Below are 26081 nucleotides of genomic sequence, written 5' to 3'. Positions count from 1 at the left end.
CTTATATATTCATGTATTTATTGTAGTGTTGAGGATTGACTCAAGAGTGCACATGATAAGTTCAATTACCATTCAGCTCTATCCTCCCCTTGATCTTTCAAATCACAGTTAATATCGTAGATAGACAGAGTTAATAAGTATTGAGGAAAAATTTAATTAGTACTTGGTTAATATTAAGAGAAATATTCATTCCTAGAGTGATGATTCCACATACCATTTCTTCACAAAGGAAATAGGGCTTTGTGGAGAAAAGGCTGATTCAGAGCAGGGATAAGCCTGGAACATCTTGTTACATCAGAAACCATGGGCAGTATTGCTTTAACTGAAGATATATTTGACTCAGGAAATAAAATAAAAAGTCTCTCTGGCAAAGTATGGCACAATATGAGTATCAAGAGAATAATTCCTGAAAGTATCAGAAACATAAATTTCTAATGGTGCTGTCAAATAATTAACTGGCATTTTATTACATTATAATAGTTTGTACAGGATCAACAGGCTAAATACTTTTATTGCAGACTTTCAGAGTAAGAGGTTGGGGACTTATGAGGGAAGTCACTTTATGAGGGAAGCTAGGGAACAAACTCATTTGAAAACATAAAAATAAATGAAACAGTATTTGTCCTGACTTTTCTGGGATAAGTAAATCTGGAAGCCAGCTAATTGAAATGTGAAATTGCTCTTCTTAGATGTTTCTAGTACATGATGAACAAAATATACCAATTTGAAATTCCTAGTGAAATGGGTCTAAGTGGTTCTCAACCTGTGGGTCACAACCCCGTTGGGGATAGCATATCAGATATCCTGCATATCAGATATTTATATTATGATTCTAACAGCAGAATTGCAATTATGAAGTAGCAACAAAATAATTTTATGGTTGAGGGTGACCAAAACATGAGGAATGTATTAAAGAGTCGCAGTATTAGGAAGGTTGAAAACTACTGGTCTCAGTAATAATCACCAGTAGCCACTAATATACCTGAAAAAAAGAAACAGATAATACATGCTTGTGTACCTTATAATAGAAATAATTAGTAGTACATCTAAAATAGTCCCAGGAATTGGAACCTGGTTAGATCAAGTTCTTTGATCTAACTGAATTTGTAGACATTATAGAGAGAGTAGAAGGTGTTCAATAACCCTGTTGAGATACAAACTGGGATGACAAGGATGCCCTGGAGAGATGGCCAGTGATTAAGACTACTGGATGTTCTTCCAGAGGTCCTAGGTTCAATTTCCAATACCCACATGGCAGCTCACAACTCTCTGTAACTCCAGTCTCAGGGAACTGGACACTCACTTCTGGCCTCTGTGCTATTAGCTTCTGGGTTCACAGCTGGGTAAGAGTGTTTAATACTTTTCTTTTCCAGTAGTATAAATAGAACCTCTGGCATTATTAAAGCTAGCCTGCATAGATGAAAAGTTTGTACCAGTTTGGTTTCTTTATGTTCTGACTCAGCTATGTGGTGTCTTTTATAATACGATCTCACTGTCAAGTTCTGGAATATACCCAAGATCACTGCTAATAATACATGTAATGTTTGGGGTGAGGTATGGGATCCCACTGACCAATATCTTGAAAAGTGTCAACCTAGAGTCAACCTGTACCTGACACTGGGCTTTGTGTTTGATAGTCTGTGGTATCTGGGAGAGGCACTGTTCCCTTCGAATAGAATAACTCCATTTGAACTCCTTATGTGTATGTGTATGTGTATGTGTATGTATATGTGTATGCATATGTGTATGTGCATTATAGGAAGCTTCTATAGTATTGGTTTTTCAAGTGTCTTTAGTGTTAGTTAAATTCCTCTACCTAGCCTGCCATTACCCACCACATTTGATCCTTCCTGTTTAGTTATTCCCCTTTTCCCTTTCATCACCTGAGTTCTGCTTTCCTTGAAATCCTCGCACTCATAGCTGCTAACCAGTTTCCTGCTTTCTATGGTTACTCCACCTTAAAAACACATTTTAAAGAGTCAAAGCTAGCATCTGCAAATGAGAGAGAACATGTGGTTTTTGTTTTTCTAGGTTTATGCTATTTCATTCATTAGTTCTAGCTCCGACCATTTGCCTGAGAATTTTATAATATTCCATTGTGTATGTGGACCATTGATGGACATCATAGTTTTAATTTGCATTTCCCATGTAGCTAAGGATGTAGAACATTTGAAAACATACTTCTCAGCTATTTGTATTTCTTCTTCTGAGAGTTTTATTTAGTTTCATGCCCCAACTTTTAGTTATGTTATTTTTTTTCTTGGCATTTAGATTTTCTATATTATAGAAACCCTTTGTCAGAGTTTTAAAAATGTTATTAAAAAAAGTTAAAAGAATTTGTATGTATTAAAATATGTTTTAACATTCTCAGTAGTTCTTGTGGTAATGTAGAACATCCAGTAGGTATCTGATTTTTCCCACTCTTTCTTTGCAGATTATTGCTATGGCGGCTTTGGTTCATCACAGTTTTGCACTAGATAAAGCACCTCCAGAGCCTCCCTTTCAGACACATTTCTGTGGTATGTATTTTTAAAAGATGATTTGCTAAGAATTTGGTTTATTCTTTTTTGGTTTGACTTTCTTTGCCAGTTGGATCAGTAACTTGTCTTTTGAAACTTATTTTTGAGAGTTGTTAGGGCATTTTAGTAAAGATACTTTCAATTGTGGAAAGTTGAGTTTTATTGAGCAAAATCTTCCGTGTGATGAGGCAAAATGCCAAGGAATAAATGCATCTTTATCTGTTTGTGAGACATGTTAGTCATATTAAACTGAAATTGAGTTATGTTATACATAAAGTTTAGTGGGTGCAACAGTTCCATAGAATGATGTATGTGTGTTTTGTGAGTTGGTCTTCAAGGAAGAGTTTGACATTCTATGTTGAGAGATTGGTTAATTAAATAAGTATTTTATTTAAAAAGACAGTGGGAATAAGATTTGATGTTTCATATTTCCTGGGATTTTTTTCTAGTCCAGAACCAGAGATTCTTTTGGACAGCTCTTGTGTCTGGCTTCCTGGGTATTAGGAAAGTGGTATCAGGAAATATTCAGAGAGGGCAGTATGTAGTAGTATTATTGCGATGTTTTCTCTCTTAAATGACAAACCAAATACTGATAGCAGCCTGGAAAATACACAGAACATAATAGTTTTTAGATCATTTCAGCAAACATTTATTTACCTTCTCTGTGAATGTCATGGTGTGAATGCCTGCTATATATGGGACAAGCCTTTGGTGTAGTAAGGGGAAGCCTTGGTCCACTGTACAGCTTAGCTTTGAGAAGGTTGCACTAATTTCTTCTGTTGTGCTGTGGTTGAAGCTTTGGTGGTAATTGGATTTCCTCTGGGAAGAATTATCATAATCCTTCATTCTAACTTGGAAAGCAAGTTGTTTTTTTTTTTTTTTTAATTTATTTATTTATTACATGTAAGTACACTGTAGCTGTCTTCAGACACTCCAGAAGAGGGCTCCAGATCTTGTTATGGATGGTTGTGAGCCACCATGTGGTTGCTGGGATTTGAACTCAGGACCTTTGGTAGAACAGTCGGGTGCTCTTACCTGATGAGCCATCTCACCAGCCCCGGAAAGCAAGTTTTTTATCAAAGCATTTTGTACAGTTATAGGGGTATAAGGATCTCTGCTTGACTGTTGTTTTGAGATCCAGCAACATGGCTGATTGAAGATCTTGGCCTTCTTAACTTTTTCAGGCTCACAAGAAATTTATATTTAAAGCAATTTCTATTTAGAAGCATGTAGACTCTGCAATTGGACTAAGATGAGTGATAAAACCTCATTTTTTCTTTCCTATAGTTGTGTCTAAACCAAAGGACTGTATTTTCCCATGTGATTTCAAAGAAGTCATTAAGAAAAAGGTAAATACTCATTTCCTTTAAATATTGAATATCTGTTTGGAAAGAGAATAGGAGAATGGAATGGACTAGTAGAAACAATCTATTCTGTATTTTAATAAAATCTATTCTTGGTACATTAAATTGATAAAATGCATTAGGAATATTAGACCTGTAATAATTCTTAAGTTAGTTTCTGAAGATAATGGAATTATGACATGGATACACTCAAATTTCCCTTCAGTTAGCTTATATGGAAGCTTTTCCAAAGTGCTCATGTATTTTGGGACCATATTGGGTAGAGCTCTTCCCCAACTTGAGGGAAACCATATAGAATTGGGAACACTGTGGGTGTTAAAGGGCAGGGTTGATATTTGCTGATCTAAATGCCTCCATTTTTTTTAAACTCCAAATAAGTTCTGTGAAGTTGGTATCATAAGCTCTTAACAAAATAGCAGGGGAAGCAGTATAATGAACTCAGTTCTTCATAAAAATTAAATGTATTTACTCTAAAGAATGTAGTTTTGCATAGCATATTATTCACTTTTTAAAATGATAATGTTGAAACAATTGTAGGTTTATTTCATTGATATCTTCACTTGACAAAATTAAATGGTGCAGTTTGTCAGGTTTCACTTAATATTATTTCAATTGGCTTCTTATAGGTAGGGGTTACTATTGTGCTACTGTTACGTGTGACCTGTCCTGAATTATTTATTCAAATAAAATGACCTAGGAAAATTCCCTTAATGTCAAACTGACATTTTTTAAACCTTAAGCTTGTTATAGGAAACATACATGCCATCAACTTTTGTTTTCAGAGTGGCTTAATATTAGCAGTTTTGAGTACCTAATAGATACTCATTAATCCAAGTAGAGGTCTTGTGTGTGAGGATAGGCTTTATTTATATTTAAGAATTTGCAATTTTTCCATACCTGTTTATTTTTAGTTTTTTATTTATTGGTTCTTATACTGTTATTTGAGATTAGTTTATAGAATCCTTGGGATTTCTTTGGTAAATACATAAACAGCAAATTCTTCCAGGTATTGTATACTAAAGTAACTCATGCTTTTGAAAGGTACTCTGATTTATATGGTTCCATGTGTCCAGTGTACAAACATGTCTCTGTGGAAGGACATTTCTGCTCTAGATGTTGCTTAGCACTTTGATTTTTGCTTGATTTACATGTATATTACTAGAATGAGGTTCTTAGAGATTTTGTACAGTTATTATTATGTAAAACCTGGAATCATAAATTTTATTGCTATGTCTGGTTTTGAAGTGAATGGTTACAAGTACTCCTAAGAAATCTTACTCTGGTTGGGCAAGAAGGTAAGGCATCTATTATTTTAAAATACTGACGCTTGTATTTTTTTTTTTTAATTTTTAAATCTTAACAGAATATGAAGGTTGAGGTCGCTGCAACAGAAAGAACCTTGATAGGATTTTTCCTTGCAAAAGTTCACAAAATTGACCCTGATATTCTTGTGGTGAGTAGATGTTTGATCATCTCATGGGGAAGTTTTTGATTTTTTTTTTCATTCCTTTTGGTGTGACTTTGTTAATCATTTACTTTTTATTGTTTATCTACTCCTGAGTATCAAAGAATGTTTTTAGAATGAAATGACCTTGTAGCTTGGTGAGATTTCTCTAGATAGGAAGGAAAATTGTAGCTCATGCAGGATAGTTTTTCCTGGTGTAAAAGCAGCCCTTGAATTAGTAGTCAGCTCAGGATAACTCAGTTACCTACATTTAGAAAATAGCACATTAGTAAGTGGATGTGTATAAATTGCTAGTGTCTTGTGGCACATTAATAAGTGGATATGTATAAATTACCAGTATTTTCAGAATTCTAATTGGTTAGCTTGATTTGGATCAAATTACAAATATAAAGTAAATATTTTAATTTTAGGAATTCAGTGAATCTCTATGATCTTTTAGAGCTCCTGGATAGGGAATTTTTTTCTCTCTTGACAGTTTGCTGGTGAAGCTAGTAATTTCCTGTTGGTTTGTGCCTTTTCCTTGTAGTAAAGGAACATTTTCCTTTTGTGTATCCTCTGACCTTCCTTTGTTTAGTGGTTCCTTGATCAGAATTCCTCCTCTTTTGTCTGGGTTAATGGGTCAATCAAATTATATTCTTTTTGTTTTTTTCAGCAGAAGTCAGTGCCTATATTTCAAAAGCAAAAAAATGGAGGGGCTGGGGATGTTGTTTCATAGTAGAGTGTTTGCTTACCATGTGGGAGGCCCAGGTCCTGGGTTCTGTCATCAGTACGGAGAGAAAAAAGAGAGAAGGAAATGTTAACTTTGTCATCAGCCTCATTTTTCCTATTGGATACCTTATCTGCTAGTGGTGTAGCTAATGTCCTAAGCCTGTGTATGGATTGTTGTTGAAGTCTGTATACCCTTATGGTATTTCAGGATTCTTCTTTAAAGTACCAAGAAAATTCAGTAGTCCTTTATTCGCATTTACCCTTTCAAAACAGTTTTTCTGAATCCCAAGTAGATGTTATAGAGCGTGGGATACATAGTCCAGGGAATTAGGGACAAGTCTATGACAAACCCAGATGTAAGATAAGATCCTGTGAGACCCCAACCATGATAATTGGGAAGTAAGTTTCCCTTATGTCCTTCTGGTGTTTTATTATTAGAAAAACTGCCATAAATATATAGATATGTATATGTATGTTTATATGTATAAATATTCATATAGTGGTAAGCTTTTTATAACCTAAAATTAGTTATCTTGACCACTCTTAGATGTAGGTTCATTGGTACTGTATGCATTTATAACATACTGTTGTTATCACCTCTACTACTATCATTTCTCTGCAGCTCTTTATATTTTAAAATTAAAACTCTAGACCAGTGGTTTTCAACCTGTGGGTCGCGACCCCTTTGGTAAACTTCTGTCTCCAAAATATTTACATTGTGATTCATTACAGTAGGCATATTACAGTTATGAAGTAGCAGTGAAAATGATTTTCTGGTTGGGTCCCACTACAACATGAGGAACTACAATAGAGCATTGTAGCACTGGCAAGGTTGAGAACTGCTCCTCTAGATCTTTATTTCCCCAATTCTCCAGACCCTGGCGACTAGTTCTACTTTCTAAGATTTTGTTACTCTACGTGGTAGTATGTATATCTTTAATCAAAATTAATCTACATATTCATCTGAATTATTTGAAACCATCTCTGTTTCTTATTAAACATAGCTATGTGAAAAATATTAGTCAGAGGATATTAGAAATTATAGAAATGAAAATTCAGGTTGTATCAAGTAATTTTTATAGTTTTGTTTCCTTTTTTAAAAATCAAACCATTCACTAGTGTTTATATTTTGTAGCATATTGATTAAAGGTCCAATTCACTAATGTTCATGCTCAGATTAAAAAAAAACTGGATAGAATTCCTAAGAAGTCCTATGTAAACTTATACACCATAGGTTTTCTGTTTTTAAGGATGCTTTTATTGATCATGTAAATGGTATGGGACATTAAAATTTGCATTTGCCTCCAACATTATAAGACTTAAGCAGTAAATTAAAAGATACCATATAAACCTTGCATCAGTTAGTATAAAATAAAGTTTATTCCAGCAATCTCCTTAGCAGCCTAGTTAATGTCAAGACTAATGAATGCTGCTGCTGAATAAATTCCTGAAGAAGAGGGGACTCCAATCGGAGGTAAGCTCTTGATGTCTTCAATTAGAGACCAGAGAAAGAAAGGGCAACGAAATTCTGTGCGTTTGAAGACAAATCCTCTAATTTGTGTTCATTATGTGATTAGCTGCCTCTTTTTCTGACTAGGGTCATAATATTTGTGGTTTTGAACTGGAAGTGCTGCTGCAAAGAATTAATGAGTGCAAGGTTCCTTACTGGTCCAAGATAGGTCGGCTGAGGAGATCCAACATGCCAAAACTTGGGGTAATGATCTCAAAGTTTCACTTCTTTTTTTGGCCTTTAAATATGGAGGAGCTACTAGAGAATACACTGTTTTTCGAATAGGCATTTGTTGTTTAATATACCGTGTTCCATGAAGAGGAAAAATTAAAAGTAACACCAGGAAGCTCTCAAACAAACAAACAAACAAACAATAAAACTCAAAAAATCAACAAATAAATATAAAACAACTAAAAAAAGAATTAAGAGGGAGAGAGAAGAGAGAAAGAAGGGAACATGGACTTTAACATAGATAGTCCTTGGCTTCTGACCTCAGATCTCAGTTCTTCCCTTTTCGAGTTAAATGGTCTCAAGTCACACAATTCCTCTGAGAATGTCTAAAACCAAATACAAGTTGCTAGGAGAGGTAGCTCCCACAGAAAATATTTAGCTCCCTTCCACTACATTTTCAACCTGAATGATAATCATCAGTGATTTCAGAGCCTACCAAACCTGCCCAAGGTCTAGCTCTTTAGGAATGCCAAAAAAGGTAATATGCATCTAACATGGACTATCTTTTATTACTAGATTTTGTTCTTAGATTTAAATGCCGATTTTTGAAAAGTACCTGTGGCTTTTATAAATAAAATGCTGGATTCAAGACAGACATTTAGTGCCAAAGTTAAAATAACCCTCACTATAGAAGAAGGGGTAGAGTCATCTGTAGAGGCTGTCGCTGCTGTAATGGTTTCATGTATTAGTCATTTTTGCCTCAGTTAATCACTTCATTAAAAGCTATAAAATGCTTTTCTAGTTCTGTTTATTAGTTTATTATTTACTATGTTTATTAGTTTTTGGTTATAATTGTCTGTAAAATTACCTTTCCTCCAATACCCAGCAGTATTTGGTTATATAATAACAGTTTACAGGAAAGGCAGGGTAAATATTAACTTTCTACTCACTGCCAATTTTCTGTGAAGGACATTGAAAGCCATCACATGTTTTATTCACTGTGATAAACAGAGTGCCTAGAACAGCATCAGATATATAGTAGATGTTCAGCAGTGCATAGCTTATGAGTAGAAGGAGAATTTCAGTATTGTAATTTTGGGGGCAGTTACAAAATAGGTTAGAACAAATTGTTCTCAGTACTTGTAGCTTCATGGGATTTGGTTTTTGTTCCTGACTTGTAGAGCCGGAGTGGATTTGGTGAAAGAAATGCTACCTGTGGCCGAATGATATGTGATGTGGAAATTTCAGCAAAAGAATTGATTCATTGTAAAAGCTACCATTTGTCTGAACTTGTTCAGCAGATTTTGAAAACTGAGAGGATTGTAATTCCAACAGAAAATATACGAAACATGTATAGGTATGATATTGGATTCTTCAGAATTCATTTTTCTTGAAGTGAGCAATAGTAGGGTGCCACTGTCCCTACTGTCCTTAGGCTAGAGGTACACTAGCCAGCCAGTTACTGGTGTCGTTTATACCAACTACACCACATTCTTTACTTTTATACTTGAATCCTGAGTGATTGAATTACAGATCTGAAGATCTGAAACACAAGTCCATGCTTTTTTGTTGTTGTTGTTGTTAATTTGAGACATGGTCTTACTGTATTTATAGCTCTATCTATCCTGAAACTTTCTATGTAGATCTTGAACTCTCAGAGATCTGCCTGCTTCTGCTTTTCGAGTGCTTTGACTAGAGGTGTGTGTCACTATATCTAGCTACGATTACTTTTTAAAAAATTATATTTTATGTACATATTGACTACATATATGTCTGAGGATGTTGGATCCCCTGGAACTGGAGCTACAGACAGTTATGAGCTGCCATGTGGGTGTGGGGAATTGAACCTGGGTCCTCTGGAAGAGTAGCAGTGCTCTTAACCACTGAGCCATCTCCACAGCACTGATTACTTATTTTTAAAACAGGTTTCTTTTTGAGTCCTTTTTAAAACCTATTTCTTCTGAACCCTTCAGCTATTTCTCTTTTAATTATATTTCCTCTCTAGGTTATCTGTAGTATAAGTTCCATGTTGGGGCTAATGCTACCTGCCTGTGTATCTTTGATTTAAACCTTAGGTCGAATTTTAGATTTTCCCTATATTTAATATGAACCTCCAGATTGTTTAAAAAAAAAAAAACCTGAAGTACTGTTTTTTCTTGTAGTTTTTTCCCTCTAGGCTTTCATAGCTGTATCAGTGACAGTTATGGATGTTTAGTACTATTGGAAGCCTTCAAAATCATCCTCTACCCCATACTTCTTAGACACCCTTGATTCTTCTGTGTGACACCCTACACGGTAGATTCATCAAGGGACTTTTTCCAGCTCTGTCTTTTTTTTTTTTTTTTTTTTTGGTTTTTCGAGACAGGGTTTCTCTGTGTAGCCCTGGCTGTCCTGGAACTCACTCTGTAGACCAGGCTGGCCTCGAACTCAGTAATTTGCCTGCCTCTGCCTCCCAAGTGCTGGGATTAAAGGTGTGCGCCACCACGCCCGGCCAGCTCTGTCTTTTTAATAAAGCTCCTAGCACTTCATTAACCTTCACTGAGCATACCCTAGTCTAAGCCTCCATACTCTTCCCTGATGTGTCTTAGTCCATTTTCTGTTGGCAACAGCACAATGCCACATATTGGATAAGATAAAAAGAAAAGAGATTTGTTTTGGTGTATGATTCTGGAGGTCCAAGATTGAAGGATCTCCTCTGATAAGTTATATCGTTGTACCTCTATCATTAAGTCTGAAAAGTGCATGTATGTCTATATCTACTAACCTCTTTTACAAAGACACCAGTTTTCAGCCATGCAGTCTCAAAGGCTTCATCTTTAAATACCTTTGTATTTTTGTTTTTAGCCTTATAGTATTTCATAGGTAGCTGTTGGTGCTAATAACACCAAGCAAGGTCTGAGGTCCAATCCCCATATGCCCCTTAGTAAGTACTTCATAGTGGGAATTAAACCCTACTCAGTTTTAGGAGAGACAAACTATATCAAACTGTAACAGTGGGCTTATGTACTAATTTTGTTGCCTTCTTCAGGTCGCTTTATAATTTAGGACCGGAGTAATCCTGCTAAAATTAAGTCTGATCAGAATTTCTCGGTAGTGAGAGATACTGTTTTATTCAGAGTAAAGTCCACATGTTAGCTTACTAGGTTGTATACACTGTCTTTGTGCTATTGATTTTCTGCTATTCTACTGCTGTCTCCATTATTCTGTGATCTAGCCATATCAATTTCCATTGTGTTTCTGCAAAAGCTAGATTGGTACCTCACTCAGAGTCTTTGTGCTTTTATTTGTAATGCTCTTCCCTAAAATACCCATCTATAAGCCTTGCTCTGTCACTTCTTGGTCTTTATTTTCAGTGACATTAACCTTGCTTTCTAAGTAAAAACTCAGTTTTTCCTCCGGATAGTTTATATTTTGTTTCCTGCCCCTTTGTTTGTACTCGATACTTACCATTGTATAAATATTACCTATTTATTTTTCCTTTTTATACTCTGTCTCCCTCACAAAGACTGGAATTTGTGTCTTTAGTTACATCCAGTGAGTGCCTCAGATACAGTAGGCATGTAATATATAATTACTTGATTGAATGAATAAAATAATTTAGATAGTTTTAGGTTACAATTAACACTAGATCAATCTTTGACTATAGTTAGCATATAATTTCATGTGAGATATATACATATATATATATATATATATATATATATATATATATATATATATATATATAGCAGAAGCAGCTTTTTAAAATATGTGTATATAAAATAGTTTCCAAAGCCAAGGTTCCATTGCTCTGAAGTTACTTACACCAGAAAAATTCCTTGTAATATTTTAAGTTCTGATTATAATCATTGTTTCTTTTAACTACCTGATTCTGTTTCATTCTTACTTTTCTGTACAGTGAATCTTCTTATCTGTTGTACCTGTTGGAACACATCTGGAAAGATGCCAGATTCATTTTGCAGATCATGTGTGAGCTAAATGTTCTTCCATTAGCATTGCAGATCACTAACATCGCTGGGAACATTATGGTAAATTTAACTTAGAAATGGGGAAAAAGCATTTCCTGTTGGATTCAATGTTTGCTTGGGGTAGTTGTTATATGATAATGAGTCTAAATGCATGCTTATAAAATGAGGAACCGGGATTCTGAAAGCTGGGCTTCTTTTGTAAAAGGAAAACTTGTTGGGAGAAAGGGAGGAATGCCAGGTGCAGTATATGGAGATTTGGGTGAACAGAAGGATTTTATCTCTAACATCTGGATGGTTCTGGTGGAGTGATATATTTTGGACCAAGGAAATAATCACACTTGTCAGTATTTGAAGCTCCCTTTACCCCCTAAATGCTTAAAGAGAAAGTTAGAAATAATTTAGTAAAAGCAACCTTGGTTACTGTGAGTTGCTGAAGGAGGTGCCATGGTTAAATTAACTGACTCAAAGCTTCTTTTGTTTGTGGTTGTTTTGAGTTCAAGTTTTAAAAATTCTGTTTAATAGTCTAGGACACTGATGGGTGGACGATCTGAGCGAAACGAGTTTTTGTTGCTTCATGCATTTTATGAAAACAACTATATTGTGCCTGACAAGCAGATTTTCAGAAAACCTCAACAAAAACTGGTGGGTCCAAAATCATATAGTACTTGCCTTTTCTTTTCCCTTTGTTTTATTACCTAGAGAGCCTTTAAAAATATTGCTTTAACATATGCTTCTAAAATAATTTATCCCCTCTAAACTATGATCACTCTCAAGTTTGTTGCATTGTGTCTGTGTGGTTGTTTTCTTCTCTACTTTCTCTGTAATGTCAATATTTGTGAAATGTCTTTGAGGACTTAATAGACTTCTTTGATGAATTACCATATATGGTAATTATATGGAAAATATTTGCCTCCACTCAGATTTAGCCAAAGCTAAATGTTAATTAAATCTTTTGTAGTTTTAACCTTTGAGTTTTTATGTTTATTTTATACTATATGTTTATTCATATGTTTGTATGTATGTATGTTGAATATCCCTAATACATGATATTTGGAATTGAAAGTCCTTCAGATTTACTTATTTTATTTTGAAAGATTTGTATATATGTAGTGGGATATCTTGGGGTGAGGATGTGTGTCCAAACACTAAATTCTTGTATTTCACATATGTACATATGTTGGTATGTATGTGTATATTACCTGAAGGTAATCTTAATACTATTTTAACCAACTGTCACATGTGGTCACATGTGCTAAATTTTGCTTATAGACTCGACACTTAAAAAGTTTCAGATTTTAGACTTCATATTGGGGCATACAACCTGTTAGTAGTATGGTTATGACTGTACCAATAAGGTTTCTGGAGTAGCTTCTGTGACTTTGAAACTATAAGTTTTTTTTTCTATTTTCCATTTTATCAGCACTGATAATTAAGAATTTGGATTGAATGTTAAAGTGTGACTCGATTTCTTATAGTTTGTTTTATGCACATTATTGACTATGGTAAACTAAACTTTAATTTAGATCTGTTGAACTTCTGCAGCAGTATTGAATGTTGGCTGTTAGTAAACTACTTGGAAATGGATTTTTCATTTTATGGGCTTACTATTTTAATGAATCCATCCTAATAATGACCATAAACCATGCATGAGGATACTTACTGAGTCCCAGCTACTAGGGAGATTGAAACAAGAGGATTGCTTTTATATCATGAAGATTAGAGTAGTGAATTTAATAAAACTCCTTTATAATCCCAAATTCTGTGTTATGCGAAAAGTTTTAATATCTATTGATTTCAAAATGAAATTTTCCTTTCTGTCCGCTTTTTTAAAAAAAAAGACAGTTTAGTATAGCTTAGGCTGTCCTCTAACTTCTTATATATCTGAGGATGCCCTTGATTTTATAATCCTCCTGGCTCTACCTTCCAAGTACTGGGATTATAGGTATGTGTTATCACACCTGGTTTTATGTGGTAATGGTAATGGAAACCAGGGTTGGTTTTGTAAGCGCTAGGCTAACCTATATCCTTAACACCCAAATGAATTTCTAGGATTTTAGAGACCTTTAAATATAGAAATCAGGAAAGCAGTTATTTACTTAAGAAACTACCATCCTTGGTATCCATTTGTATCCATGAACACATTGTGATAATAATAATAGTCTTAGCCGGGTGGTGGTGGTGCACGCCTTTAATCCTAACACTTGGGAGGCAGAGGCAGGTGGATTTCTGAGCTCGAGGCCAGCCTCGTCTACAGAGTGAGTTCCAGGACTGCCCAGACTGCACAGAGAAACCCTGTCTCAAAAAAACCAATAATAATAATAATAATAATAATAATAATAATAATAATAATAATAATAATAATAATGTCTTTCCCTGTAGATAGGACTGCTAAAGTAAAAGTATATATTTTTGTAACCTAGTATTGTAATTCATTATTTAGTTGCTAGCTGGTGATGCTCTCTTTCTGTTTGAAATAGGGAGATGAAGATGAGGAAATTGATGGGGACACCAATAAATACAAGAAAGGGCGTAAGAAAGCAGCTTATGCTGGAGGCTTGGTTTTGGACCCCAAAGTTGGTAAGACTTTGTAGCAGATTGGTTTGCATCTGGTATTGACAGTGGTTCTCAACCTTCCTAATGTTTAGTTACTCATGTGGTGGCCCCCAACCATAAGATTATTTTTGTTGCTACTTTATAACTATAATTTTGCCACTGTTATGAATCATGATGTAAATATCTGTTTTCCAATGGTCTTAAGCACCCCCTGAAAAAGGGTCATTTGACCTCCAAAGGGGCTTCGACTCATGGATTGAGATCCACTGTTTTAAGAAATAACTTTATATAGAGCTGTACTTAAGAAACTAGATCTTGGTTTTATCTAGTTGCTCAATGACTTTATTTTTATCTTTTATGCATGTGAAACATGAATACAGTATGAATTCTTGGCTATTTGTCAATACAGATTTACTTATACACCTTGAAATTTAAATTTCTTATATTTTAATATATGACTATATATAGACATATATATTACTTTTTCTAGCTATTTAGAAAACTCTTAGCTTATAGGTGATAGAAAAATACGGAGTAGCTCAAATTTGGTTTCAATCCCTGCTGAAACCAGCAGGTGAAACCTACAGGTGGCTGTTTGTCTTGTAGTAGAAGTATGTATTTTTCCTTGTTTATGTGAGAGTGACCTCAGTATTTGCCCCATACTTGCCAGGGGAGCACCTTTACTTTGTTATCCAGTAGGGAAAGATGATTTGCGATATTTAGAGTTTCATCTTTGTTTTTCATACCATCTTAGTTTCCAAGTGTGTATAGCTCAATAGTATAGTTATGTCTATGCACATTTATATGAACTTTATCAAGTAACACAGGAGAAGTCATTTTTAAAGAAAAGCAATTTTATTATTGCAATGAGGAGTAATATTTTTGGTCTTAGATATTGGTTTGGATGCTGCCTATTTAACGTCTTTTAACCTTAGCTTCATTTTCTATGAAAAGGACATGATAGTAACTACCAGAAAAGCAGAAGAAATGAGTTGGATTGTGTGGTATAGAGATGAGAAGTAAGCTACCAATGAATGTTTGCAGTTAGTACTGTGTCAGTGGACATTTATATTGGCAGATTCTTCTTGAGGTGAAGATGTTTTTTTTTATGAATGTCCTAGAGAAATATAATAGCTTTCTGTTCATCCTTTTTGAGAAGAAAGGGTGGATCGTACCTCTACTGACATTCATATATCTTTTTCTTGACCGAACTTAAGCAGTTTTGGTATAGGCAAATGGGCTTTTTTATTCCTTGAAGGTGAGGTTGTAAAAATATGAATGAATGAAAATACACACCCACCCACTCACCCACCCATCTAACCACTCACTGAGTTTTTATTTGTGTTGAGGTAAGAGAGTAGTGGGAAAGAATGCTTTACTGTAGTTTAGGACATGAATATGATATATTTTTACAACAATTGACAATAGAAGGTACTTGCACATAATAATGGGTGCTTTGGAATTGCTGGGGAACAGACTGGTTGTCACTGGTTCCCAAGACAGACAGTCTTTTCACCCTTTTGTTTGTGAGTTTTGTTTTTAGTGTAATCGAAATCATTGTATGATTTCTAGTTAACTTCTCACTTTTCCTGCTTTACAGCATGGGATGGTATATGTTTTCTATGTATGATACTTCTAATAAGATATTTGGATGGCACTTTAGACTTTTTTGACATTATGTGGCTTTTTTGTTTCAGGTTTTTATGACAAGTTCATTTTGCTCCTGGATTTCAACAGTTTATATCCTTCCATCATTCAGGAATTTAATATTTGTTTTACAACAGTGCAAAGAGTTGCTTCAGAGGTGCAGAAAGCTACAGAGGTTTGTATTCAACTAGGGGCTCTTGAAGTCAATGTTAAAAGTATTCCTTAAAGAAGGAAAAGAGCCAAAGGGGTCAGTACCAGCTTTTCCTCTTTCCTCTTACTGGTTGTTTGTATGTACATCTCTGTATGTGTATGTGTATTTGTAGAGGCTGACCTCAATTATCTTCCTCTATCTCCTTAAGTTTTGAGACATGGTCTCTCACTGAACCTGGAGCTTGTCATTTTTGCTGGAGTGGCTGGCTAGTGAGCTCCTGGGATCTGCCTTAGTCTCTCATCTCCCAACTGGGGCAGTAGGGGTGTAGCACCATGTTGCCTTTACAAAATATTCAGTCTTTTTGTTTGTGTGCCAATGTAAATGTGTGTGTGTAGGTTAGAGAACAACTTTCATGAGTTACCCCTCTTTTCATTGTGTTCTGGTGATCAAACTCGGGCTGTGAAGCCGAACATCAAGAACTTTTAGCCCAGTGCTGGTGGCACAAACCTTTCATCCTAGCAATTGGGAGTCACAGGCAGGCAGGTCTCTGAGACCAGGCTGGTCTGCTGCTGAGCGAGTTCCAGAACAGCCAGGAATACACAGAAAATCCCTGTCTCAACTCCTCTCCCCCCAAAAAACTTTTACCTGTTGCATCATTTTGCTGGCCTTGTTCTTGCTCTTTTCCAAGATTCTGGTGATACAAACTCAGGTTGTCATGCTTGCTCAGTAAGCATTTTTATCCATTGAACATAATTAGGGCTCCAGCCTAATTATCCTAATTATATACTTTTTTACTCATCCAAAAGGAGGGCTGATAAAAAAGAAACTTAGACTGGTTCTATATCTTTGCTAAAGCAATGTTGTAGAGGTATAGTTCACTTACTATACAGTCAACCTATTTATAGTGTGTCATTTTTAGTTTCTTCATAGAGTTTGTAAACCATTACTTCATTCAGCTTGATTATTCCACAAAAGCAAAGAAACAAAAAACTAAAATGTTTAGCTGTCACCTCTATCAAGTTCCTTTATGGTCCTAGCTCTATTTAGCCATTAATCCTCTTTTTAAACTAAAGATTTTTATTTATTTGTTCTTTGGCAGTATATGATGCATTGTTAACTCTCATCCTCACCCTCTCTTAATCTCCTTTCTCCCTACAAACCTCCTTTCCACATTGATGCCTTTTTGTTTTGTTTTGTAATCTATTGAGCTTAATCAAGGCCATGTGTGACCTTGAGTTTGGAACTGTCTATTGGAGCTTGGTTTTCTCAGCAGAAGCCACCAATCTTTCTGACTGTACAGTTGCCTCCTCTGGACAGTCTGTGTAATTGGAATCATACAGTATGTGAATTTTGCACATGTATGGCTTGTTCCACTTAGCATACTGTTTCATCTGTGCTTGTAGCTTCTTCTGGATTGCTAAGAAATTCTGACTCAGTATAGGACAGGATCATTACTCATCACATTTTATTTGTTTTACCCTCTTGTCCTCTTCTTCCCTCTTTCTGCTTCCTTCCGAGACCCCATTTGTCCTCTAGGTTCTGAATTTATGTACCCTTTACTTTCAGCATGTCTGGATTTGTTTTCTTTGGTTCCAATTTCATATTCCCTGAAGAGAGTAGACTTGACTGAGTTAGTCATCACCTCTGGTCCCATTCCTTCTGTTCACAAGGATGGTTTCACTTACTACAAACCTGTTTGCTAAGAGTGGACCTATCTGAGGGACGAGAAGATAATTTTAAAAAGAAATTATTAGACAAACAACCCCTAAAAGTAGTAGCTGCTGTTGATAAATATTCTTTGGCTCTGTCCTGCTATTTTTTAAGCACAGTCACAATTATCGTTGTTCTTCCACAACTGATGCCCACCAGTTTTTCGCCTATTTGAAAATTTTATTTTGGGTTATACGTATATAATAGAGGGGAAAGACCCAAGAGGTCATCTTAAGAAATACTATACATGAGGCAATTTGTGGATTCTGTATTATTTCAAAGGTAGGGAGCAGTTAGTGTCACCCTGGAAGTGTTGTAAGGACTTCAGATGAATTCTAAATGTCCTGACCTAAGAATCTTTCAGTTTCCTTTTTTTTTTTTGTATTATAGAATGCACTTTATTCAGGCATGGGGAGGGGAGCTGAGCTGAGAGGTAATACAGAGAGAGAGAGAGAGAGAGCGCAGAGGAGTAGAGGCCAGCCATGAGTACATGAAAAGAGATGTGGGGGGAGGGGGAATAGGGAGAGGGGGAGCTGGAGGAAGGACAGAGCAAGAGCAAGAAGGCAAGAGCTCAGTTTACTTTATATGTGACTTCTCTAGTTGCTGTAAATACAGTGGACATTCTCTGTAATAGGTTCACTATCATCATGTTCTTCTATATTGAAAACAATAGTTCCCTATAAGGGTATTCATTTTATGATATTGATCTTTATAAAATCAGGTACATTGTAAAGGCTGGGTTATCAAATGGCAATGACGATGTGCTTTAAGCCAAAAGGTTTATTTTTAATTTTGAATCTTTCAAAGGGTAACTATACCTGGCTGTTCTTTGTAGCCTGTTAATAGAATTAATGGAGGCTTGAGAAAAAAAGGCCTAATGCTTTCCCTGCTTTTTCCTGCTATAAATTTTAATATAAGATGACTGCTGATTGCCTTTCTAAAATGTTGCTATTCTTCTGGTGATTGCAAAGCAATTCATAGGTAAAAGGTACTCAAATGCTAAGGAATATGTGTGTGTGTGTGTGTGTGTGTGTGTGTGTGTGTGTGTGTGCGTGTGTGCGCGCGCGTGCACATTATGTTTTAGAAATTTATGTACATTAAGTTTTAGAAATGTCATGACCTATAGAACTTCTATATTTTTAACAACATTTACAGGAGTTGTTGTGAAACATTCTGTAGCATTTTGTTTGGTTGTACAAATGCCATAAAACAAGAATTTAGCTGCTGGTTAGTTTTTTTTAATATTAGAAGTCTATCTTAGCATTTGTATTTTAAAACAATTTTTCCAGACATGTTGCTCCACGTTTGTGAAATCCATTCTTTTACATTAAATTTAAATGTGTAAGTAACAAGTGTGAGCAATAGTGACAGTGACACAAGCTGATAGAATTGCGGGCAGGGGTATCAGTGGTTTATAACCACACAGATCTTTTTGTTGTTTGGGGTCTTCGTGGTTTCTGTTGTTGTTTTGGTTTTTGAGACAGTGACTTACTCTGTAACCCATAGTGATCTGGGACATGTTATGTGGCCTAGGCTGCCTTGACCTTGTAATCTGTCTGCCTCAGCCTCCCTAGTACTGGGGTTACAGGTTGGTACCACCACACTTAGATCAGCACCATTTAAAACTGCTCATGTGTTATTGATTTCCTCATACAGGAAAGATTCATAATTTATTTGATGTTTCTATTGTATGTTTTTCAGGATGAGGAACAAGAACAGATCCCTGAGTTGCCAGATCCAAACTTAGATATGGGCATTTTGCCCAGAGAGATTCGGAAACTGGTAGAGCGGAGAAAACAAGTCAAACAGCTAATGAAACAGCAAGATTTAAACCCAGACCTTGTTCTTCAGGTAAGTCCTGTCTCTGCAAGGTGTTAGGGGACAGTTTCAGCTTCTACCACTTGATTATTGAGGAGTAGGATGAATAGAATGGTGTGGGCAAGTTTATGTGCTTATTTTATTTTGGATAATATCCATTCAGAAGTGATAGACTGCTTTAGAATGGAAGGATTCTCTAGCTGTAAGATCTTAGAGAATCTTGGGAAATTAGGGATCTGTAGACTTGCTTCTAAAGGATATCCAATGTAATGTTTAAGCTTCTACAGGTATTGTATATCTTTTGTCTTTGTTGACCTGCAGTATGATATCCGACAGAAGGCTTTGAAGCTCACAGCAAACAGTATGTATGGTTGCCTGGGATTTTCGTACAGCAGATTTTATGCTAAACCACTGGCTGCCTTGGTGACTTACAAAGGAAGGGAGGTAAATTGCAAAATAAAATTGCCGTTTGTAAATATATGCTACAATATGGGAGAGCTAAGTTTTTTACCTAGTTTTTACAGTTTCAAATATTTCTTCTTTAGAGTAAGTTTGAGACAAATAGGCATTTGAATAAGAATTCACTTGTCAGTCCTGCCTCCCCGCCTCCCCGCCCCCGTGTGCACACACACACATGTACAATTTTTGAATGTCTATATGCCAGGCTTGCTGTAAGCAATAAAGATTGAATGTGAAGTATTATGTAAAGCTTATATTTGACCCAGACTGGTGGGGGGAGGGAAGTGAGAGAGGACCTGAGTGATGAGAGCATAGTTTGGGAAATCAACTGAATAAGTATAAAAATGCCTAGGATGGGGCTGGAGAGATGCCTCAGAGGTTAAGAGCACTGACTGCTCTTCTGGAGGTCCTGAGGTCAATTCCCAGCAACCACATAGTGGCTCACACCATCTGCAATATGATCTGACACCCTCTTCTGATGTGTCTGAAGACAAAACAACTACAGTGTACTCACATACATTAAATAAATAAATAAATAAATAAATAAATCTTAAAAAAAAAAAAACCTAGGATGATGTGAGAAGTAAATGTTCTTCAGATAATTAAGGTGGTGTTGACCTTAACTGTCTGGAGTCTAGCTTAGGCTTAGATTGGATTAGTTATGCTAACATAATGGAGCTAATTTTTATGCATTTAACTGATACTTTAATGTGTAATGTGAGAGAAAGGTAGAAATTAGGAGAATAGCTAACGGAACCTTTTATTTTTACTAAGGGAGAAAACAGGGATCAAGAGTTCCAGCTTCTATGTGTTGTCTTTGTGGGTAATAGATTTCTATGCATTTTCAACAGGTTTTGGGGCATATGAGTTCACAATTCTAGGGCTATGTCATGGCTGGAGTTATATATTTACATACTTGAGGATGATAGACCAATTACCATTAAATATTAACACTTTATGAACATTTTAAGTTCATCTTCTTTAATGCTTTGTGTAGAGGTTTTTACTTTTATAATCTGTAAATGTATGGTTATATTAAATATTGAATTCAGTCAAGTATATTAAGATACTGTTTTCTTTTAGTGAATTTAATGCTACTTAATTGTAAACATAGTACACAGTGGTGATATTGATTGTCTGGACTCATCTTTAGCATGCTGGCTTATAGGCCAAATCTAACCTGTTCCTGTGTTATATAACTAAGGTTTTATTGAAGTGGAGCCAAACTTCTTCACTTATGTTGTAGACTTGAATAGTCAGGATAAAGTCTTACATGGCCTGCAAAGCCACACTTGGTACTTTCAGGACAATGTTGGCTTTAGCAACTCTGTCCAGCAGAACTTTTAAAGATAGAGAAGTGAACTTTATCTATACTATCTATATGCAATAGCCTCTTGCCACAAGTGGTTGGGGAACACTTCATACTTAGTTATTATGAATAGATGAGGAACTTGGTTTTTAGATTTATGTAATTTTAATTAAAATGAATTTAAATTTGAATGGGTAACATGTAGAAAGTGACTTGTATTCACCAGTATATATTTACTTGTGACATGAAACAAATATCATGATATTTCAAGTCACTTTTCTTTTGCAGCCTTATCTCAGATATATGGCTTAAGACATAGAAGGGCACTACAAGTATTGAATAAAGATGGCGTGTTAAGAGCTGTTTTATACATTATCATATCAAAACTACAGCAGAGTCCTTTGGCATGTAGTAGTATTCTGTTTTGTAAATGAAGAAGCTAAGATTCAAGGAGGTAAAGGATAGTAAATGGCTATTTTGAACTGAACTTTTGTCTTTCTGATTGTAAGTCCTTTACTGCACTAGGGTTCACCATTAGAGAATGGCTTTTGCAAGTGCAGTTTTGCTTTATAATCTACCTTATTACTAGACAGTCATCCTTTTCAACATATGGCATGGACCCTATTTTTTTAAATGAGAAATATATAGATGATTTTAAGGGCTAGCTGAAGTAAGATAAAGATGTTTTCAGATTTTTAGACTAAGTTTACCCCAAATTATTTAAATTTTGTTTCTATATATATCCAGTGGGTTCTGATAGAATACCATCTTATTTTTGTATTAGGAAATGTACTCACTATGCCCCAACTGGGTGCTAATACATAGGTTGACTATTGAGATTGGATCAAGGTTACTCTTAAGTTTCTTACGAGAGGCAATAGTTGACAATTTACTCCCTTGGAGAGTGCCTCTTGCTGTTGAGAAATCCCCGTTGTTACATTTTCTGCATTGGCTTAGAAATCCACAAGCTTAAAAGGGCACCGTTGATAATGATAAGCCCCAAATTTGTCCAATGATCTCTCCTACTTCCTTAATCCGTTATATTTTAAGGGCGGTGTTTTCTTTTGGCTGTATATTTAATAGGGAATTGAAACTCAATTTTTACTTTTTGTTGATCAATATGTAATAGAACTAAGCTAAATTTTTAGTCTTTGTTTTAGAAAATATAGTGATAATCTATCTTAAGTAAAATATAAAACCTTTTTCAGTTCATTGAAAAAATTTCAGGCAAATCTAGAATTAATCGTGCGATTTACATTCATAGTTTCTGCTTTCCTCCTTTTCTTTTTCATATGTTCCTTTCCATATACAATACTTTCTACAGTGTTAGAATTATATCTTTAATGTGAAGTTAATGAGAAACAATAAGTATATAATATACCTGCTTTCTGCAGCTCTTATTCTGAAAGTTCCAAAGAGCTCTATAGAAGTTATTTACTCAAATAAAAATTATTGCTAATGTTTTGGTGGTAGTATTACTGACACTGACAGATGGGTAGTCTAAAGGTATTCTCTGGTTTTACCATCATTTTCCTATATATTTTGAAGTCTGTTGTTTTTTAATGATTTTCATTGTGTTTTGAGATAGTGTATGACCATATACCACAGGTTGACCTTGAACCCAAGCCCCTTTATGTGCTCTAATTGCAAGCATATACCTGTCAAGCATTTTTTGTTGTTGTTGTTTTGTTTTGAGACAGGGATTCTCTGTGTAGCTCTGGCTGTCCTGGAGCTCACTCTGTAGACCAGGTTGTCCCCGAACTCAGAGATCTGCCTGCCTCTGCATCCCAAGTGCTAGGATTAAAGGCATGTGCCACCACTGCCTGGCCTCAAGCACTTTTTAATTACTAAAGAGGTAGGAAGGATGAAGTTGAGATTTCACAATGCCTTTGCAACTTACTAAACTGTTGCTTTGCTCATAAGATAGTTTAGACAAAGTAATACAGTAGCCTGAAGACCTTAATAGTTTTTTGCATCTAAACTTCGTATTTAAATTAAAGTTCATTCAGGTAGAAATGACAAGGAAACCTGATGACATGTCTTTGAAAAAAATCATAAGATTTTTTTCATTTGGATATGGATAAATGTACAATTTGGGGAGGCTTGAAATTTTGCATTTTGGTATGATCTTAAAGCCTTTCTTCCTTTTTATTTGTAAGTAGATTTTGTGAGTACTTAGTTGCTTAGTTTTGTTGGGATCATGCAGATTTGACTCTGGTGACCTCAAAATTTCTGTAAGTAAATGTATTATGACTGTTAGAATACTGAAGTAATTACTGATTGTACTCTTAAAAAACAGATTTTAATAAAAGTAAAAATAGATCAAATGGGAATTAATATTACCTTTTCACAGGTGTGATCTTTCAATACTTCATACTTCAACTATTCCATAATTTTAATTGCTTGATGATAGAGGAATTAGTTGCTGTTGAAGGAATCTCATGCACAAACCTCACAGTATACAAATTATTTCAAAATAATTGAGCATTTCCAGAGAAGAAATATAGAAACTTCATTTATAGACACTTCTAGAAGTGAATCTGCAACAGTACCATTTGTAATTGCTTTTATTACCGATGTGAGCGTGAAGAGGCATAAAACTGAGATTGGGTGAGCCTTCTGGGTGACACTGGGTGGGCACAAATATTTAGACTATGAAGACAAGTGTCAAATGTCAAGTGTATGCTAGAGTAATTGAAGTGATTGTTCACTAGATGGCGATAGACACCCTAAGATCATTAATCAATTAGAGATTTTATTCTGTGAACAATAATGTGAAGGCCATTTAGTGACTTAAATATTTATATTTTAGATTTTTACCAGTTTTGAAAATACTAAATAAAGGTTAAAATGGTCCAAAGGATTGTAATAATCTAATAGAGTTAGTGTTTTAGTGTTTGAAGTGATATATTTTTTTGCCTTGTAAGTTTTATTGATGAGAACAATCATTTAATTTATCTTAGTAAGTGAATTCTTCCATTGAGTGGATAAATCATATCTCTGAACATGGAGATACATTATTTTCTTAGTCACAGTACCATAGGCAACTCTAAAGAAAATTGTAAATGATTTTTTGTATGTGATTTTGCCTCTTTGAATATGAATTTTTAAAATTTGAGGAATTTAACTTTTTTAATGATTTCTAACCATACTTGTCATGTAACAATAATGATAGTTCTTATGAAATAATTAGTACTTACTAAATTATTATTTATTTGTTTCTGCCTTCTGTTATTTCTGTGTTCTTGAAGAAACAATTTTTGGTTTGGATTTTTGATTGCAATTTCAAGTGCAGTGTTCAGGAGTGGACCATGTATTTTCATTTTACTGTCCTGTAGGCTGGAGTAAGTCATTGCCAGCCTGTTTGTCTATCAGTTGTAGGAGATCTGGTTTTCAGTACTGAATTTGTTCATTTTAGAAAATGCATCTGAATCATTGCATACAACCATTACTATCTAGGCTCAGCGTTCTGAGATTATCTTGGTGAAGAAGTTGTACTAGTGAGGAGTCCTTGGGAGTGGCACTGGCAGAAGGCTCTTGTTGCTGTCTGTGATGGAAGAGGAGCTTTAAATTATTAAGGATCCTTTGGCTTTACTTTGAAATAAATGGATATTTCAGTTTTCCAATATTTTTCATGAAATACAGCCCAGTTTTGTTTTAACTTAAAAGAATAAAACATAGAAATGGCTAGAGACTCTCCTCTCTTCCTTTTTCTTCAATGGTAATTATCCTGTTGTCTATTTTCTTCCCTCACCTGTCTTCTCCATTTTATAATATACAAGTATATATGTGTTCATTTTCATATTTGCTATATTTGAATGTTTTTTAGTATTCATGTGTCATGCTATGCTTATTCTTTTATAGTTTGAAAAGAAGCGTTGAGACAAATTTTGTTCTGTATATCACAATTTAAATACATCCCTTTGATACATTTTTAGATTTTACTTAGTTATGTTAACTATTCTGTAACATTTTAGTGAATGGATATGACTGAGTATATTTTTGTTCTCTCATTTTCCTCCTTTTTGATATTTTTTCTTTATATTAAAAATAGCTTCCCCCCACATTATACATATGTAGTTCCAGAGTACAGTTGCCCCTCCCTTTACTCCCAGTTTCTTCCCACACCCCTTTCCATCCGGATTCCCTGTTTCTGTCTCTCATTAGAAAACAAGCAAGCTTTTAGGGCAATATAATATACTATGATAAAACAAAAAAATTAACACTGCCAAATAGAACAAAACGAATAAACAGAGGGAAGAGAGCACAGGAAATGGATATAGACACTAAGACCTTGTTTACGTACTCAGGAGTCTCATGAAAACATTAAACTGGAAGTAAAGGAGAATTGGAGGGTAAAAAGAGCAGAGAAAAAGGGAAAAAGCTCAGATGAGACGACAAACCTCCAAAGATGCCACTGAGTTTATTCACTGTTGGTTATCTATTCTATGTACCTTTCCTAGGGAGACAGATCTGTTCCTCTCCACTATGCTCAGTCCATAGTTCTACAGATTGTAACTTGCTTATCACTGACACAACAGCTACTATCCTCATGTAAGTGGATAGATATTGTATTTATTTGTCTGTGTCATGATTACCTTATTCAGGATTTTTTTTCTAGTTCCATCCATTTATCTGAGAATTTCTTCCTCTTTTTTTTTTGTTTTAAATTATATAATGCCTGAGTAATACTAGATATATCATTTTCTTTGTCCATTCTTTTGTTGAG

General features: G+C 35.1%; 1 protein-coding gene and 1 non-coding gene across 3 annotated transcripts in view; both read left to right on the top strand.

Annotated features, from left to right (window-relative positions):
• The window catches only part of Pola1 (DNA polymerase alpha 1, catalytic subunit), a 315971-nt gene that overhangs the window by 34654 nt on the left and 255236 nt on the right, over window positions 1-26081 (top strand). For both annotated transcript variants that reach the window (XM_021187798.2, XM_029534305.1), the window contains exons 16-26: window positions 2435-2519; window positions 3807-3868; window positions 5247-5336; window positions 7654-7770; window positions 8919-9094; window positions 11636-11765; window positions 12228-12347; window positions 14183-14282; window positions 15956-16080; window positions 19468-19617; window positions 19906-20028. In XM_021187798.2, the coding sequence (XP_021043457.1) occupies window positions 2435-2519; window positions 3807-3868; window positions 5247-5336; window positions 7654-7770; window positions 8919-9094; window positions 11636-11765; window positions 12228-12347; window positions 14183-14282; window positions 15956-16080; window positions 19468-19617; window positions 19906-20028 (1278 nt within the window). The remainder of the gene's footprint in view (window positions 1-2434; window positions 2520-3806; window positions 3869-5246; window positions 5337-7653; window positions 7771-8918; window positions 9095-11635; window positions 11766-12227; window positions 12348-14182; window positions 14283-15955; window positions 16081-19467; window positions 19618-19905; window positions 20029-26081) is intronic.
• On the top strand, window positions 15318-15447 carry LOC115063193. The gene has a single exon (XR_003843080.1).

The sequence above is a fragment of the Mus pahari genome, chromosome X, assembly GCF_900095145.1.
Source record: "Mus pahari chromosome X, PAHARI_EIJ_v1.1, whole genome shotgun sequence".
NCBI classification, from domain to species: Eukaryota; Metazoa; Chordata; class Mammalia; order Rodentia; family Muridae; genus Mus; species Mus pahari.
Note: the sequence above shows the minus strand (reverse complement) of the source record. Positions and strands in the feature narration are given on the sequence as shown.